The 19,918-nt window shown below is 39.1% G+C and overlaps 1 protein-coding gene across 2 annotated transcripts in view; it reads right to left on the reverse strand.

Moving 5' to 3' along the window:
- Positions 1-7,397: 7,397 nt before the first annotated feature.
- ATG7 (autophagy related 7) overlaps positions 7,398-19,918 on the reverse strand; it is a 271,180-nt gene continuing 258,659 nt past the window's right edge. For both annotated transcript variants that reach the window (XM_073352299.1, XM_073352298.1), the window contains exon 19: positions 7,398-8,556. In XM_073352299.1, the coding sequence (XP_073208400.1) occupies positions 8,524-8,556 (33 nt within the window). In that variant the 3' untranslated portion in view covers positions 7,398-8,523. The remainder of the gene's footprint in view (positions 8,557-19,918) is intronic.

The following is a 19,918-nucleotide window of genomic DNA, read 5'->3' on the forward strand; positions in this document are numbered from 1 at the left end:
GTACAAATGACAATATACTACTATTGCTTCAACAATCACTGAAAAACAGTCATCTTTGGAGTGGAATGCAGCAGATTTAATTAAGATTGTTAAGATATTTTTCTGTTAACAACACAGCAACCCTACATGATAGTCTGACAGACAGCAAAGAACACCAGGGAAACTGCAGCAGCAATTCGGGTAGACAATGAAATTGCCCAAAATGAACCTGGCTAGGACACCAGGATTGACAAATCCCCCTTACGTTACAGAAGGTGTTAGGGGATGTTTTTAGGTCCTCTGTTTTGTTTCTCATCTGAAAGATAACTGCTGTGACAGCACAGTTCTTCCTAACACTGTGCCAGGGTTTGGTAAGGTACTGAGTAAGCTACTGAGTAAGGTACTTTGGTAAGGTACTCACTCAGAAGAAAGATCACCACCTAGGAGCACCTGGGCTTTCTTTGGAGGTCACCTATTAAGCTCTAACCAGGCTAGCCCTTCCTAGTTGGTGAGAACTGACATAATCAGAGGACAGTCAGAGGATATAGCTACAGACTCTGCCTTACTAAAGTCCATCTATTCCTGGAATAGCATTTTTTGCTGCTGTTTAAACAAAGAAACACTGCTTCATTACTCTACAACAAAAATCACTGCATGTTACTCCAGTGCAACATGCTCTTTCCTGAAAGCAGTGAATAAAATGACCTGGACAAGCAATCTAACTCTTCACAATGAGCAAATTGCCCTTGATAGTCTGATGGCCACATTCTGCAGTGGTATCACAGGGTATTTTGCCTAGGAAGTGCAGATTTGGCCTTGAGCTCAGAAGAATGCAGCAGACAGGAATCCCACGGGAGAACAGCTCATTTCCTCGGTGCACCTGTGACTCCCAACACAGGATGTATTTGGGGTCTATCTATGTCAATGGTGTATTAAAAGGCAGTTCTAACTGAAAAGTGTTGCTTTCAGGAAAAATACAATTGGGATCTAACTCTTACCCTTCAGTGGTTTGAGGCTACATGCTCATTGGGAGCAGGGGGTAGAAATATTTACAAATATTTGAATGAGAAGCTAAAGTATGGGACATAAAAAGTGAAAGCCTCTACCTACTGGATGACACTTCTCCTCCAGAGAGACCTATTGCCTGTTTTCCATGGTAAAAATAAGTTGTTTCAGAAGAAACAATTGTTTTTCTTTTCATTGTTTGTTAGAATAATAATGGAAAAAAATTATGCTCACACTCTCAGCTGTTTCCTCCATTGCACATTGATAGTATATTAGGAATACTGTGTAACAATATCTTGTATGTTACAATTATTTTAGTCATGAATAATATCTTGAATTAAAGTATGATGTCTACTGCTTTAAGTGAACTTCAAAATAGGTGATTTAAAGGATTCAAAAAGATAAATGCACTGAACATGTATTAGTCAGTGTTGGCAAGGATGCTTTTACTATTTAAAAAACCAACAACAACTGATGCAAGCATTAAAGTTAGAACAACAGAGTCTCCATTTAGGAAATGGGTAATACAAACAAAGCTTGGCAGTGATGTCATTTTATTTATACACTCTCTGAGTCATAGATTCCTGAGGAAGTGGCAACTCCTACAGAACTACTGTTTAAGAGGGAGACTTCAGAGAGTTAAAAATATGTACAATTTTTTAAAAAAAGGACATGCAAACCAAACAAATCTATTTAAGAGAATCCCTTTACTCTTTATTTGCACTAATTTGGGAGGGGAATGTGGCTAAAATATAAATGTAGGTTATTAATATTCCCCCCCACACACACGTTCATTCATATTTTACCTTCAATGAACGGACACTGCTTCAACCCAGTAATCACTGAGGAAAAAAGTGAAGTAACTGGGCATCAGTGTGCAAGCTGTCAAAACACAATCTAAGGGTTAATTTCCACCAAGGTTGAACTGGTTTTGGAACCACTCAGTTCTTACGTTAGGCATGTTTCCATTAGCTGGGATCAGTTCCTGATGTGTTCCTCCACACCCACATCCAGCCCATACCGGTTTGATTTGGAAACTAGAGCAATGAGAAGCCATCCTGCACCTTCAGGCGCACCAATTAGCTTCCTGCAGCACTGTCTACTCTTGGCAGGGATGCATGAATCAAAGTTAAATAACACAGTTCACACAATACTAAGTCCAAGAAAAGGGGGCAGGGAAGAGGGGGAAGGAAACATTACTGACCTGGTCTGTGAGAACGAGATTGGATTTCATTCTTCCTATTATTCTTTACATAGTGCCTAAAAGCGGGCAAAGTGCTTCACAAAAAATTCAAAGGACTTGCCCCCTTTCCCAGAGAGCTCATAATCTAAGGCCCTGATCCTGCAAAGGTAAGTTAAAGTTAATCACTTGATTAAGTTTTTGCAAGATAGGAGACTAAACAGAGACATGGCACAACTAAAGACGAGGAAAACAGAAGGTAGGGTAAGGGAGTGTGACGGGAAGAGAAAGGATACAAATCAAGATCACACATTTGCTTAGCAATACAGCATTATGCATGTGTTATTGGCATTTCTGTTAGATTACTCAACATATTTTAATTAGGGATTTTTATTTTTAGTATTTTATTTAAAATAACAATTAAAATGCCTATCTTAGACAAGCAGTTAGTGTTGCCACAAAGTAAAGAGCTCCACAAGAGCTATCTGGGCCAATGTCTCAGTGACTCAATGCTTAAAACAAGTCCAAAAATATTTGGAAGATTAGCCATTGTCCATGGCAAGGGGCCAAAGGTTGGTAATACTAAGGATAATGGATGAAGGTGCGTTCTCCATGGAATATATTTTTCATTTCAGTAGTTGAACATGCTGCACAAATGAGAAAATAAATATGCAATTCTTTTTAATGATCATGCTGAATTCCTGAAGTAAGGCAGAGAAACCCTGTACTGATTTGGAAAGATGCATCACACATGCATGTAGCACCATGGTATTTTTAAACCCTACCAAGCCTCCATAGAGATTTTGATCAGCTGCAAGAAAGAAACCTGGTATCAGAATGGGACATCTAGATTTGGTCTCCATTGATTAGGAAGATAGGAATTGCCAGACTGGATCAGACGCAAGGTCCATCTAAGTCCAGAATCCTGTCTCAAACAATGGCCAGCACCAGATGCTTCAGAAGAAGGTGCAAGAAGTCTCCTAGACAGGAAATTTCATTATCATTTGGCAGGATTTTCCCCAAGGACAATAACCTCTGCAATGAAGTTGGAAAATGTTGAAAAACAAAATAGCTGAGGATCCCATCCTTGTCAAAAGATTTGGACAGAAATGATAATGGACTAGGAAAGTCTTGCAGACTATATTTCTTATCAAGCCTGCTCTTGTTTACCAACCTTCCCATGTTTCTTTAATTGCTTTCCTTGGACTATGGCTCCTTATTTGTCTCTAAGCAAACTATTGCATTACCATTTAAAAAAATGTTAGATTTTAAAATACAGATAATGCATCAAGAAAAATACACATCACAGTGTTTATTCCTTCTTTACCTTCTGAGGTGCTCCTAACACATGAAGATATAGTGTAGCAAACTTTGAATCAACGGAAGGTAACTGAATGGCTACTTGCACCCATGATAGAGAAATGTGTTTCTTTTTCTATATATAGAATAGAAACATCTCTTTTATATTGGCAGAATGAGAAGAAAGGTCAATTATATTTTTATTTGGAACACATTTATTTTTGAAAGAATGTGACCTATCCCTTCTGTCCCTCTAATAACTGAGAGGAGACTAAATTAGGTTTGAACACTTAAAAACGTGGCTATACTCTGAAAAACGGCTATGTAAAAAAGGCTCTGTTGGACCATTGATCAATCTTTATGGATCTCAGTGATTCCATTGCAAATGTGGTCAGGTTTTTTCCAAGCTCACCAACTCTGGAAATATCTCCTGGGATCTTACAGATCTTTTCATATATTATTGCCATTAATAGAGGTTCTATAACCAAATTCTGAACTCAGTTACAATTGAGCAATCCTATCATTTCGAAATCTGCCTTTGGTCATATCTTAATAATTCTACTGTATACAGACTCTGCTCTCAGTGACACCTGTGCACCTTGATGGACTTCAAAAGAGTTGCACAGGTGTCCTTATGGGAAGAATCTGCCTCTGAAATTGGAACCTGGTTAACAACTGAATTCAATTCATTTTTTGAAGTAGTGGTGGAGCTGCAGCGTTAGCCAGAGTAAAAACTTATCTTTGTCACTAGTGCTTTTATAAAGCTATAGACACAGAAAGAGCAGATCACTTGAAGAAGAAGGTGCCACTTTTCAGAGCAGAACCGTAATTGAAGATCCTTTTCTGCCTTAGGAAATTAAAGCTAATTGTACATTCTATGGATTTGATTCCTTAGCACTCTCACATGCTTTGATGTGTGGTGGATGGAGCAGGAGGAAGTGCAATGGAGCTCACCGGGAAGCTGGAAATAGGGAAACTCTTCGAAGTGAAGTAGCCCTATGATCCACAGTTTCAATGTATTGCAATGTGCAAATTGCAATTCTAGCTAAACCTAGAGTGAAGTTATTCTGTGAGGGGAAAAAATTATGTCACTACAAGAGGATTCTACTATGTATGTTAAATTTTTATGTCCAACCCCCCCACACCAATAATAGTTATTTAAAAATTAACAGGCAAGTAGGATGGATGGGGAAGAAACATATAACATATTGCTATATTCTATTAATGGTACTTGCATCTCAGATAAAAGGTGAATATAGTCAATCTTTACACACAGAAGATTTATTTAGAAAGGGCACAGTGAAAGAAGAGGAACAAGAGTGTCAAAATCAGCAAAAAGGATATGTCAGTTTATAGCACTGGAGTTCACTCAGGGTCAAATCCCTCCCTCCTGCATAGAGCTATGGGTAACCAGGCTCTATATAGGCAGGAAGCAGAGGGCGTTGAAACCTACCTTCCTCAGCTCACATAAGCCCATGCTCTGGCTGCTACCCCTGCCCACCTCTGCAACAGATGCACTGGGAGTGAAAATTCTGTTAATGAGAGTTTTGTCATTGATTTCAATGAAGCCAGGATTTCACCCTAGATCTTGGGGCCACTGGATTTGTGTGAACACAGACCCCGTGGGTCCATTCCATTGTGTTTTTTCAGGCCAGCCTATGGAAGCTGGCACGGAGAGTCTTTCCACGGTGCAAAGAGGTTCTTTTATTTGTCCCCACGTTGTATTTGTGCCTTATTTATTATGGCAATGTCGCCATGTGAAGGGCCCTGAGCTAGTCCCATGCGGCAGATTCTCAGCTGGTTCAAGTGGTCACATCTCCACTAACTTCAATGGAGCTATGACAGTTTATACCGGCTGAAGATTTGCCCTGGTGGGTAAATTTCACTCCTAAAACACAGATTACAAACACATATGGCAAGTGCATGAACAGCAGCAAATCATGAAATTGGGATTACAGCACTCGGAATTAACCTGATGGGTGTAGGTTTAGCCATATCTTAAAATAGGTTGTGTCCAAAATGTACTCTGAAACGGAAAATATCAGGTTTCTCCTTTTCATTAATGTACTATTAAGACAGGATAGCATTTTGACTGTACCCAGCAAATACATCTTTGACAGGGTGGTACCAACAAAAAATTATCTTTAGTTGATGATGTCTGAAAGTGAGATCTAGGCTGCAATTTTCAGATGTTAATTCTCCGAGGGCCAAATTCATATCTGATGAATCTCTATGGAAGTCAGTGGAGTTACAACAGAATTAAATTTGGCCTCAGATGTGTTGTGCAGATGGCACAGTTGCTCTCTAGGGTGCTGCCTGCACTGCCTTATGATCTCACTATGTTTACATTAGAAGTTTTGTGAAGAGGTAATAACAGCAACCTCAGAGGAAGCTACACATTCTACCACCCCAGCCAGACTGCGTAAATGTCCTAAAGGAAGGGTGGGCTGTTGGCCTGTAGAACGAAGGGATGAGTTTTGCCCTTTCATTGCCTATGAGCTCATTCCAGCAAAAATAAAATTAACCCTCCCACTCCCTGCATGAAGTTCAAATTTCAACTTCCTCCATTTAGCAGCAACAGCAGCAGATGGGAGAGCTAAGCCAAAACCATGCTGCTAGTGTGTACAAGTCAGTAAATAACAGTACTTAGCTGCTTATACTATTTTAATATATGTTTTCACTCATGTGAATATATGTTTTCACAATTTCCCTCCTCAGTAAATGCTTAAAACATTTTAGAAGCAAAATAAGAACAATTTTGGTTTTCAGGGAGAAAGAAAACAGTAAAGTTAGACAACGGAAGTTTTTCCAAGTCAAACTGGAGTGTTTTGGAACATCAGATACATCTGGGAAGCGTATGTTCAGAAAGAAGCACAGTCTGACACAGTTGTACGTTATTGAAATTACAGAGGTAAGGAAGTGTCATATTAACCCTGAGTTTTAGATCTTTATACTTCAATAGTTAAAGGGATACCTACTACCTAAAAATACAGTGCAACTTTATTTGGACAATCATAGTTTCAGATAATTGAGGGAATCTTCAATTTTATTAATAAAACCGGGGGGGTGGGAGGACGACATGACCCTTTTTGGAGTTTCAGATAATCAAGTCTGCTCAATTTCAAATTAGATTTTTCTTTTTCACAATCTCTGTAACTATGAATGATGTAGATGCTGGTCTCTCTATGCAAACTGCCATCATACTGATACTTCCTAGCCCAAACTCCAGTCTGATGACAGCCAGACTATAAAAATTACAGCTCCTTCGAATGCATGAGAATCAGGGACTTATAAATAACCTTAGAATATGTATTTTGTTAGTTTATGTTCATCAAAAGACCATACTTTCCCATGCATACCAATGGAAGCTGCAATTTCCCAGCGTTACTGTTCATGATCAAACAGTCAAGATATCAGATGTGTGTGTGTGTGTATAAGTATGACTCAATAACTTACTTTATAGCTAGATTAATAGAATATATTTTATACTACACTGGCATTAGTTAGCTGAGACATTTGTTTATGGTTATTTGAAAAAAATGTAAGTTTGCATAAGAGGAGATAACATTTTAGACATCCCATGAAGAGGGCGCTGTGTTTCATTAAAACGTCACTTATGTTCAAAATTGGGTGAACTGACCCTCCTGGGTAAACTGACCCTAAAAGAACTTCCCTCAAATGGTATGTCAGCTTAGCAGGCAAATGAACAAGTTGATCTGACTTCTACATTCAGGGACTTGGAACTTAATTAAAGGTAGAGGAAGAACACAAGTTCATTTGACAGATTGACTAATTGGATGGATTGCTTTACCTTTTCTTAAGGCTAAGGACAGAATGGTTTTATATGCAAAGGAAAGAATGGTTGGAAGACAACAAACCATAATGCAGTTTCCATGAATGAAACAATGCAAATAACCAGATTTAAGCTGTAAAAGAGGCTTAAAACAATTTTTTTTTAGTTATTTCAAGATGCAAAACAATAGATATATTTCTCTTTACATTTAGAGTAGTAATACACTTGATATTTTAAAATTTTGAGTTTCATAAATTATACTTTTTCTCTGTGGTTCTCAAACTATGGTTTTGTGCACCAGCAAGAATGAAACATTTCAGATGCCTCCAATGGAAGATTAGAGTTAGGACTGTTTTGGTGTCTATGAACATGCTAGGTGGTGGGATTTAAGAATGACAAAGCTGGAGAACCATTGCCTTTATATATATATATAAACAATTACATTATACACTTTTATCTAGCTAAGGACCTAACTTCAAAACAATTTTCACTGTGTAATGGATCTTGCTATAAGCATGATAGTCCCTAATCAGGATATAAACAGAGTTTGGTCTTCACTAGCTACGCAATGTCAAATGATGCTTTATCCACAGTGTGGAATCACGCTAAAGCTCAAGTCTTTTACAGGACTCTAAGAAGATTCTGAAGCTTTGTCTGTTCCCATCTGCACATGCAAGACCAACTCCATTATAATAAGGAGGGGGGCTAGCATGTTACAACATGATCTAACACATTAAAAATTTGTAGGTGGATGTTCGGTTACCTTTTCCCAATTCCCTTAAATAACAATGTGATTTAATTCCCATCTATAGGGGAATTTTCTTATAGCCTGACTATTAAATACTTATAAAATGCCACAAATCATCGAAACATGAAAAATACAATGTTATTTAGGCCTATATATTGACAAGTAAAATGAAAACTGGGGCAAATGAAAACACCAAAGGCTATTTAAAGTGGCATATTTTATATGTAAGCTATGTTTAGAAACTGAAAAAAAAAATAGAAAGAGGATTTAAACATAACCACATTGCTCTAGCAAGATAGTTATCTCATGCACAGGATAAAAATGAAAAGCAGGGGAGAATTACATCCACAGTAGAACTATTATTTTAGTTCAAGATAATGTCCCATTCATAGCACAGATGTAGATTATATTTGTTTATATTTGTAAATCAAAATGTGTAAGCAATCATTAACTTGTCAAATGATGGATAAAAGACATCATTGCAGCCTAAAGCAGGTCATCTTCCACTTCATTTGGTTTTCAGACTGTTTCATCATCACTCATGTCCCAAATCTGTAATGAGAAAACAAGCGATATTTCACTCAAATATGCTTTCAAAATACCTTATAAAACCACTAATCCAATCCACAACTAATCAGTGGAGTCTAGGTTTTTTGGATCAGTAAATCATTTGCAAACCAATCTCTTTAGTTGCACACACATTTTGGCACTTGTACTTATTCCTATAATAGTCTGGATGAATAATTTTCATTGGTTGTTTCTAAGCTATCCCTTTGGCTGTTTGCTATTCATTATGTAGGGTGTGTGGCTGTTCACTTGATATTGTTTCTGCTTGCTGATTGCTTGACAAATTGTTACCAGGAAAATAACAAATGTTGAATAATAAAGAATACATTTTCAATATAAAACTTTAGGAATTTGTGATATCATCTGGAAAAATCAGTGGCCACGCATATATCTGAGAATAACCAATAGTATGACCCACAAAGAACAGCAAATTTAATTCAAGATATATATATATATATATATATGTGAATTTGTTTTCCTCCTCATTTTTTAAGAAGTTCTATTAACCATTCAATAATTTACTGAAAAACATATTTTATGCAGCAAGATGTAATTGTATATTTACTTTGGTTATGACCAAGACATATCCTGGAAACCCAACCTGGAAAACAAGGTTAACATATTCACAGAATCTCAATGGAACCTGGAGTCCTAGAGGCCATACAAATTGAGGGTAAGTTCTGTATTTTCAATCAGTTGTTAGGACACAGAGTGCTGCATTTTAAAAAATGCAAAAACTTGCAATGGCACCTGTGTACATTCACTAGAGTGCACACTAGAGACATGCCTGTTCTTTCATGGAAATGCTGGTGCATTTAGCAGGTTTTCCCACCATTTATTTTGGAGGGTCAGTGAGTGGATGCCCCAGACTTCATACCCATAAGTTCAAAATCTTTGCATTCTTTCTGAAAAGTTCATGGAGTTTCAAATAACAAAATGGAATAATCGAAAAGGAAACCCCACAACAGAGTATGCCGTAATAGTGGAAAGTACCATAGGTCTGGTCTAAGGTTTACTGTAAAGGCCACTAACTTATGTTTGAATTTTTTTAGTTGTAAAATAAGTCTGCTATACTAAATAACCATTCTCCTTCCCCTCCTCCCCCCCCCCCCAAGTTGCAATTAGAGATGTGAAAAGATAAAGAACTAAGGCAGGGGTTCTCAAACTGGGGGTTGGGACCCCTCCGGGGGTCACGAGTTGTCAGCCTCTACCCTAAACCCGGCTTTGCCTCCAGCATTTATAATGATGTTATATAAAAAAGTGTTTTTAATTTATAAGGGGAGGGGCTTGTACCCAGATGCTTGCTATGTGAAAGGGGTAACCAGTGCAGAAGTTTGAGAACCACTGAGCGAAGGGATAAGAATGAAGGTTCTCTCATGGATCAGTAACTGGTGAAAAGACAGAAAACACACAGTAGGAATAAATTATTAGGTTTCAGAATGGAGAGAGGTAAATAGTAGTATCCCCCAGGATCTTTACTGTCACCAGTGCTGTTCAACATATTCATAAATGATCTGGAAAACGAGGTAAACAGTGAGGTGGCAAAATTTGCAGACAATACAAAAATACTCAAAATAGTTAAGTCCAAAGCAGACTGGCAAGAGTTACAAAGGGATCTCACAAAACTGAGTGACTGGACAACAAAATGGCACATGAAATTCAGTGTTGATAAATGCAAAGTAATTGGAAAACATAATCCCAACTATGGGATCTTAGCTGTTACCACTCAACAAATTGATCTTGGAGTCATTGTGGATAGTTCTCTGAAAACATCCACTCACTGTGCAGCTGCAGTCAAAAAAATCTAACTGAATGTTAGGAACCATTAGGAAAGGGATAGATAATAAAACAGATAATATCATAATGCCACTATATAAATCCTTGATACGCCCTCACCTTGAATACTGCATGCAGTTCTGATCACCCCATATCAAAAAAGATACATTAGAATTTGAAAAGGTACAGAGAAGGGCAACAAAGATGGAACAGCTTCTGTATGAGGATATATTAAAAAGACTGGGTTTTCAGCTTGGAAAAGACATGACTAAGAGGGGATATGATAGAGGTCCATAAAATCGCAACTTGTGTGGAGAATGGGAATAAAGAAGTGTTATTTACTTCTTCACATAACACAAAAACCAGGAGTCACCCAATGAAATTAATAGGCAGCAGGCTTAAAGCAAACAAAAGGAAGTACTAATTCACACAACACACAGTCACCCTGTTGAATTTGTTGCCAGGGGATATTGTGAAGGCCAAAACTATAATGGAGTTCAAAAAAGAACTAGATAAGTTCAAGGAGGACAGGTCCATCAATGGCTACTCCATGCTCTGGGTGTCCCCAGCCTCTGACTGGGAGTGGACTACAGGGGATGGGATCACTCGATGATTGCCTGTTCTGTTCATTTCCTCTGAATCACCTGGCACTGGCCACCATCAGAAAACAAGATACGGGGCTGGATATACCATTGGTCTGACCCAGTGTGGCCATTTTCATGAAAAGTAAATTAGTTTGCAAAGGAATAAGAATAATTTACACTAAAAAAAATGTCCTCCCCAAATCCTTGCTCTTTGAATGTAAGCTGTAGATTTTATATATTTCTCCCTGTCTGATTACCATTTACAGTGACTGAGTCAAATTCATTCCATTTAATTTAAAAGAGTTATATCGGAGAATGAATTTGGTCCTGTAGGAATCATACCTTAAAGCGGGACTTTAAGGAATGTAGCAAGACTACCTAGCAGGTTGTCCTTGGCTTTACTGAAAGGCTGTCATAATTTTACCCTTAAGTGTGCGAGAAATTAATCTAAAACTTGGACCATTCAATGCATGTCCCAGCTAAATCCCATAGACAGACTACCATGTCAGGTTCTTCTGACTACAAGAATAAGATTGGCATTTCCAAGGCACAGGCCTTGGACCTCAAAAGGTTAGCCCACCATAATAGCTGAATCTAGGAACTATGAGCATCACCTTAGTGATCTTCTGTTTCTTAGCTGTCTCTATCGAGTATCAGGCCGAGGTTATCTGCCTGGAAGTGTTGTGTGTTGACATTAGGCTGGCCACAAGATTATTCTCTACTTTTCCATCCTGACTGATGGAAAAACATGTGCCAACAGAAGCGTAAGATGCCAACATTTATTTGGACTGTAAACTCTTCAGGGCACTGACTATCACTGAATTTTTACAGTGCCTAGCACAATGGGGTCCTGTTCTTGGTTGGCCCTGAAGCACTACTGCAATACAAATAATAAATAAAAACAACTGTATTTTCAGACAGACTGTAATTGACATTTACATATAATTTCCATAAAATCTAACCCTGCAAAATATGACTTTTCTAGAATTTGGATATTTACTGACAAAGCCCCACCAAAATCTGGACCTAGTAATGTCTACACACAGCTCTCTGTAAAACACATTCTTTAAATGGTAAGATTTTCTCAGTTCCTAAAAGTGGTTGCAAAATGGTGGTATAAAAATCCTTGTGGAAAATGCTGAAGGAACAGTTTGTTTACAAAAGGAAAAGAGAGTTGATGAGCGACTTAGAGTTTGCCAATGAAAATACAAATGTCCAATTCACCATTCAGGGTCAAGGATGTGGAAAATAAATATGAAAGAATTATCTTTAAATAGAGTTTATGGTATGAATCAAGCTGACAAAAGGCAAGAAATTCAAAGTTCAGGCTGATATTCCATCCTCAACTAACCCCAGTTTGAGTTTTTCAAACTTTGTAATAGCAACAAGGACAGATTTTAACCCTCACTCTTCTGTGTGTTAAAGAAAGATACTAAACACGTTTATAGATTGCACAGTGGGATGAGTTGAGGACAGGGTGTCCACAATTTTCTTTTAAACAAACATAGTGAAGGAAGCCAGACTAAATGCTCCAAAAGTTTTCTTTGTCCACGGAAGGAATATATCATGGTCCTATCCAGCTTCCCCTCACTGTGCTAGCAGTGTATCTCATTTCTTCTTCTGAACAGTGCAGGTGAGAACTTAAGAATGGCCACATTGAGTCAGACCAATGGTCCATTTAGCCCAGTATCCTGTCTTCCAACAGTGGCTAGTACCAGGTGCTTCAGAGGGAATGAACAAAACAGGGCAATTATTGAGTTATCCATCCCCTGTCGTTCACTCCCAGCTTCTGGCTATCAGAGGTTAATAGCCATTGATGGACCTATCCTCCATTAACTTATCTCATTCTTTTTTTAATCCATTTATACTTTTGGCCTTCACAACATCCCCGGTAATGGGTTCCACAGGTTGCCTGTGAACTGTGTGAAATAGTACTTCCTTACATTTGTTTTAAATCTGCTGCCCATTAATTTCACTGACTGACCCTGGTTCTTGTGTTATGTGAAAGGGTAAAAAACACACATCCTTATTCACTGTCTCCAAGTAAGTTTGCCCTATATGCTTTCTTGACCTCTTTACTGAGAGTAGATGGCAAGGGTGCCAGCTGTACTGGAGATTTTTATGATCTGGACATATCTCCTTTAGGAAATGGACTGAAACTTCTGACTCATTTCAGACAGGCCTCTGGACAGCTGTTAGGAAGCCATCTTTATTAATCGCTCCTGACCTAGGGTGGATTTTAACTGTTACTTTAGAGGTGAAAGGCTCCCTATCCCATTACCTTTCCAGTCACCTTGCTCAGCCTTAATTTTTTATTTTCTAGCTCCTCTCAGGTAAAGCTAGATACTGAATTTTCTATACTATAATTTATTTTATCTTAAATCTTCTATACAAGGTTCTAAAATGTACATTTTAAAAGAACCTTAAGTTTTCTTCTATGCTACAAAATATTTGCTCAGTTAACACCACCTGCCCCCAAGTTGTGTTTTAACTAAAGAGCAGAAGAAGCGATTTTTTTTGGAAATTGGTAAAAATAGAAAATAGCCAGGATCTAAGACTGGACATCCTACCACTGCTTCTTAAAGAGTATAGTGGAATCTACAACTTGCCTAGAGAGTCAGGATTTTGAGTTTCTTATCTCATCCTGATAAGCTAAAATACCAACTGATACTCTGTTAGGACCATAAGCTCTATGGGGCAGGGACTCTTAGTAGAATGTGCCTAGTACATGGGGCCTGAAAGCTCTACCACAATACAAATAAAAATACTCACAACTGCATTTCAATTTATTTCTTCTGCCGTTGGGGAAAGGGCTGTCTTCCACATGTTTTTGACAATTAGATGCTTCAATGGAAAGCTAGAAAGTGTAAAATCTTATGACATAGTAATAGGAAGGACATTGGATGGTAATATCTGGACATGTGCCCAGCTTTACATATCTACAATGCTTTAATGCAGAGTACTTTAGTAACATTTCTTACTTGTAGAATGCATCCAATTACACTCAGTTAAAGAGGGTAATGTTTCCTAATTGTAATCTCTCCACAAACCATGCTCTTAGAAACCACTGAGATGAAAGGCTGAAGAATATAAAAGAATTACATTTAACTAGATGATTACATATTTTCCTACCAAAATAAGTTTCTTTTTAGAAGTTCTGAAAATGTTTGCAAAAGACCTGAATTGAGTTTTACAGACATTAAACCATTATGCAAACATCCTGGATTGAGACAGAATATATTTGAAAAGGATGGTAATATCTTACTCCCAAAAGAATAGGCTTTATATACAGCAGGGACAGATCACTTAGTCCAGAAGAATACCCTGTGTCTGGATCATAGCATTACAAAATTTTGGCCAGCCCCTGGGCAGACTGTGGGAGCAGCCAGAATTTTGTCCTATACTAAGGTGCTCTGCTGCTATGACTAGTTTTCTGCTTGTACCAGATATTGCGCCACCATGATTCACTTCAGTATCTTTCACAGCTAGGTTTTTAAAAGAAAAAACACACCAACAAAAAAATTTGGTGGGGATTTGGTGTGGGGGAACAATTAAGCAAACCTCAAGGCAGCTCATAATTCAAAGGCGGAGCAAGCTCATCAAGCCCAGATTAGACACAATATGTTAGGCTAGACAATTATGCAGCTTCATCTTTGTAAGGAACCTGGGAAAATGAGTGGAAAGGAAGATGATGTGCACATCAGGAGGAAGGATGAGGCAATAATAAAGTAGCTCAACACTAAGTTAAAGCTTGCAGAGAGAAAGCACAAAAACAAACGAACAGTGCAAGAATCATTCAGCATAATATGGATCTTGATCTGAATGTCGACACTTAGGCTGGTGTATATATTCTCACTGAAAAGCTTCTAAGATGGTCACAGCCTGATTTTTGAGGGTTACAGAAGAATGGAGTGGCCTGCTTGGGTCAAAGCTATTTCTAAGGAAACTGAGCATGTAGGGGCAGGTGGTGAACTAGAAGAGGAGAAGGATAATTTTATACAAAAATGAATAACTACATTTTAAAACTCAACTAAATGACAGCAAGCTGGAAAATGCACATTAGCTGGGCTAATGTCAAGCATGTCAAGCTGTAATGGCAAAATATCCCTCTAGAGGGAAAGCAGCACTATATTATGTTTAGACCTGAATTACATAAACATCAACCCTGACAGCAAAGTTATAAATGTCATATGCTCTTAGTTAATAGCAACAGATCTTCCCATGAAAATGTGCTTTAAGTAGATGGAAATCCAAATATTGTGGAAAAAAGCAAATGAATGATTACTACCCTTTTCAAAATTCAAATTCAATGTATTTGTTTAAAATGCTAAACGCAAACAGCTACATTCCCTTCATTGATGGGCAAGAAGAAAGGAGCTAGTTTATTGTGACTTTTTTTAAGAGCAGCATTTTAAAAAGAGAAAAGATATAAAAGAGGAGTGTCTAAACGACTGTGTTATGCCTCGCACCTTATGTCCAATAAAAGCTGTGAATTTGCGTTTTGTTTTGAGCTCCCTTTCTCCTACAGCACACCTGGGTTAATCAATCTACGTGAAGCTATAGGTAATGACAGGGGAGGTAATAAAATAGGCAAATAATGAACCAGCTGTCAAACCTACCCAGTTTGTACAGATCTGAACAGATTATCTGAATGCACCTGTTATGTTCAAGTACCTACTTTATGTTTAAACTTCACTTTAGGGATTCTTAAATTTCAGATGCAAATTAAATCTATTCAAGATTAGAGAAGCATTTCCACACTTGATTTCTTGAAATGACAAGTATTATTTTCCTGCATAACAGGAAGGGGAAACCCCCCCAATGTATCAGGTTAACTCTTCATTCATTTCTCAGTCACTGATTCAAAACAATTTCAGAACATTAAAGGGACAATAAGTACTTTTTATTTCCTTCTCACAAAAAAGGTACCTGTAACTTCATTTCTGGTGAGATCAAAGATACAAAAGTATTAGGTGGGTTTTTTGTGTGTGTACATGGGTGGTAATATGTAGTGACTTTTATCTGATGGGATTAAAATATATAATGCAAATATATATAGCTAGTTATGGCCTTATAGGCAGAGTTGGAAGAACACAAGCCTGTCCTCACAGATTTTGTGTGCGCGCGTGCATGTGTATTACTGTAACTGCTCATGCAAATGATCAACTGAATGTTAAAGTGGCTATTTCCATTCATATAATGCACTCACTGCTCAGGAAAATGTAATATAAATACACACACACACACACACATATATACACATGCAAATGTTAAATGTATAATATGTATCATAGTATACATATATATACACATTACAAACATGTTAACGAATAAAAAAAAAACAACATGGACAGAATTAAACTGAATGTTAAGGCTGAAATTCAGCCTAGTATTAAATGTAATGCTTGAGTATCACATAAGAGCACACAACTCTACTCAAACTTCAGATACAACAAACCATAGGCTCTGATTCAGGAAACCATCCTCATTCAATTGTTATTGTTAATCATGTTTATTATAGCAGTGCCTAAGGGCCGACCAAGAGTGGGACCCCACTATCTGTGGTAGGCACTGTATAAACACAGAGCAATAGACAGTCCCTGCCTTGAAGAGCTTACAATCTAAACAGACAAGACAGTTAAACCTTTCTACCAGCCCATCCGTCTACTGATGACGGACTGAAGTTCTCAGGGTAAGTATATGGAGCAGGATACAGAGGTCCTTCATTAGCTTTGACATAAATGGGGTTCCTTGGTCTGTTAATATCTCCTTTGGTAGCCCCACTTGGGCAAAGATCCCCACCAGCTCTTTGGCTATCGTTTTAGAGGCCGTGTTCTGCAGGGGGACGGCTTCTGGGTAGTAAGTAGCATAGTCCAAAACAACAAATATATATTGGTGGCCTCAAGCCGTCTTCTCCAGGGGTCCCACCAGGTCCATGGCTATTCACTCAAAGGGGACCTCTATGATGGGAAGAGGTACTAAAGGTGCCCTCAAGTGGGGATGGGGACTGTGCAGCTGACACTCTGGGCAAGACGCACAGTACCTCCGCACTTCTTCATGTTCTCTGGGCCAGAAGAACTGTCTTAGGACCCATGCCTGGGTTTTCTCTACCCCCAAATGTCCCCCCAAAAAATGACTATGGGCAAGGCTTAATATAGTGTTCTGGTGTTTTTGAAGTAGTAGGATCTGCTGTACCTTCTGCCCCTGTACTGGTGCAACCTGGTATAAGAGATCCTTCTTCATTATGAAGTAGGGTCCTGGTCCCTGGGTTTTCCCTTCCACAGGGACCCCATCTATTTCCGTTACCTCCTTCCTAATTTTGTAATACCTTGGGTCATCAGCCTGCTCCTGTCCAAAATTTTCTCTCCTGGGGCTAATCTGCCTGAGATCTGGGGGGCCAGTCTCTGTCGCCTCTACTGGTTCAGAGGCATTAGGGTGGGGATCAGACTTTGGTGCTTCTCCCTCCTGGGCGGCCTCCTTTTCAGCAGCTCAGGTCCACCTACCTACCAGAGCAACCCTCTGGCTTTGGGTCAGTATTTGGGTTCCCAAGGCCTCAGCTGCCCTCCTTTCCCTTTTCGTCTTTCTATCCTGCCTGGGAGTGGAGAACAAATCTGAGGATATTTCAGAGAAGAGTGGGGGTTGACAGTCTACTGTGGATGTCTCACTAACTTCAGGGTTTCCCCCTTTCTCCAATCCCCCTACCGGGAATAAGTCTCCAAACCCTGGAAAGTCCCTCCCTCTGAGCACCGGGTATGGGAGTTTAGGGACTACACCTGCTACTACCTCAGTAGTGTTCCCATGGATTTCAATTTTTACCGAGATGGTGGGGTAATAACTAACTGTCCCATGCATGCATGTCACCGCTGTGCACTTTGCCTGCAGCAGCTGACTAAGCTTCCCTGAAATAAGCGTGATAGCACTCCCCAAATCAACCAGTGCTGTGGTTTTTGCCCCATTCAGTTTTAGTGGTCTGGTGTATATATGCGGGGTTAGTGCAACCTCCACCAGGTGAATTAGGGAGCATGGGTCTGCCTGGTTCCCCAGGTTACACTGCATAGGCTCCTTGGCATCGGGACACGGTGCAGCTATGTGTCCCCACTCCCAGCAGGCATAACATCAGTATGGGGCCTGAGGCATTCCCCGGTCTCTTGGTTTGGGCAGTCTAATGACACTATCCTCTTCCCCCTCAGTGCTCCTACTCTTTGTGGTCTCTGATGGGCCTTCAGTCTCTCTCTTTTTCCACATGACTTTCTCATACGCAAACTAGGAAAATATAACCTAAATGAACCTACGTCAAGGTTCCTCCCCGACTCTGAACTCTAGGGTACAGATGTGGGGACCTGCATGAAAAACCTCCTAAGCTTATCTTTACCAGCTTAGGTCAAAACTTCCCCAAGGTACAAAATATTCCACCCGTTGTCCTTGGACTGGCCGCTACCAGTTGTCCTTGGACTGGCCACCACCAAACTAATACTGGTTACTGGGGAAGAGCTGTTTGGACGCGTCCTTCCCCCCAAAATACTTCCCAAAACCTTGCACCCCACTTCCTGGACAAGGTTTGGTAAAAAGCCTCACCAATTTGCATAGGTGACCACAGACCCAAACCCTTGGATCTGAGAACAATGAAAAAGCATTCAGTTTTTTACAAGAAGACTTTTAATAAAAAATAGAAGTAAATAGAAATAAAGAAATCCTCCCTGTAAAATCAGGATGGTAGATATCTTACAGGGTAATTAGATTCAAAAACATAGAGAACCCCTCTAGGCAAAACCTTAAGTTACAAAAAAAGATACATAGACAGAAATAGTTATTCTATTCAGCACAATTCTTTTCTCAGCCATTTAAAGAAATCATAATCTAACACGTACCTAGCTAGATTACTTACTAAAAGTTCTAAGACTCCATTCCTGGTCTGTCCCTGGCAAGAGCAGCATACAGACAGACACAGACCCTTTGTTTCTCTCCCTCCTCCCAGCTTTTGAAAGTATCTTGTCTCCTCATTGGTCATTTTGGTCAGGTGCCAGCGAGGTTACCTTTAGCTTCTTAACCCTTTACAGGTGAGAGGAGCTTTCCCCTGGCCAGGAGGGATTTCAAAGGGGTTTACCCTTCCCTTTATATTTATGACAACCTACTATAAGGTGGGTGCACAACTGGGTTGGAAAATTATACTCAGATAGTAATTATCAGTGGTTCACAACCTGGAGGGGCATATCCCTGAAAGACCCCCATTTAATCTGACCTAGATCAAGTTATATAGAATATCTTCATAAATGATTTGGATAATGGCATGGAGAGTATACTTGTAAAAGTTTGGAGATGATACCAAGCTGGGAGGAGTTGCAAGCACTTTGGAGGACAGGATTAGAATTCAAAATGATCTTGAGAAACTGGAGAAATGGGGTCTGAATGAAATTCAACAAGGACAAATGCAAAGTACTACACATAGGAAGGAATAATCAACTGCACAAATACTAAATGAGAAATCACTGCCTAGGAAGGAGTACTGTAGAAAAAGATCTGGGGATATAGTGATCACAAACTAAATAAGAACCAATAATGTAATACTGTTGCAAAAAACATGAACATCATTCTGGGATGTAGTAGCATGAAGGTAATAAGCAAGACTGAAAAAAATTGGGGTTGTTTAGTCTGGAGAAGAGAAGACTAAGGGGGGACATAAATCTTTAATTATGTAAAAGGTGTTATAAAGAGGAGGGTGATAAATTGTTCTCCTTATCTAGTGATGACAGGACAAAAAGCAACGGGCTTAAATTGTGGCAAGGGAGATTTAGGTTAGACATTAGGAAAAACTTCCTAACCCCAAGGGTAGTCAAGCACTGGAACAAATTACCTAGGCAGGTTGTGGAATCTCCCTGTGTTGATATTCACACCTTTTTGTCAAGTGTTGGGAATGGGCCACTTCCACCTTAATTGAATTGGCCTCATTAGCACTGCCCCCCCCACTTGGTAAGGCAACTCCCATCTTT

Source organism: Lepidochelys kempii, chromosome 7 (genome assembly GCF_965140285.1).
Source record: "Lepidochelys kempii isolate rLepKem1 chromosome 7, rLepKem1.hap1, whole genome shotgun sequence".
Lineage (NCBI taxonomy): Eukaryota > Metazoa > Chordata > Testudines > Cheloniidae > Lepidochelys > Lepidochelys kempii.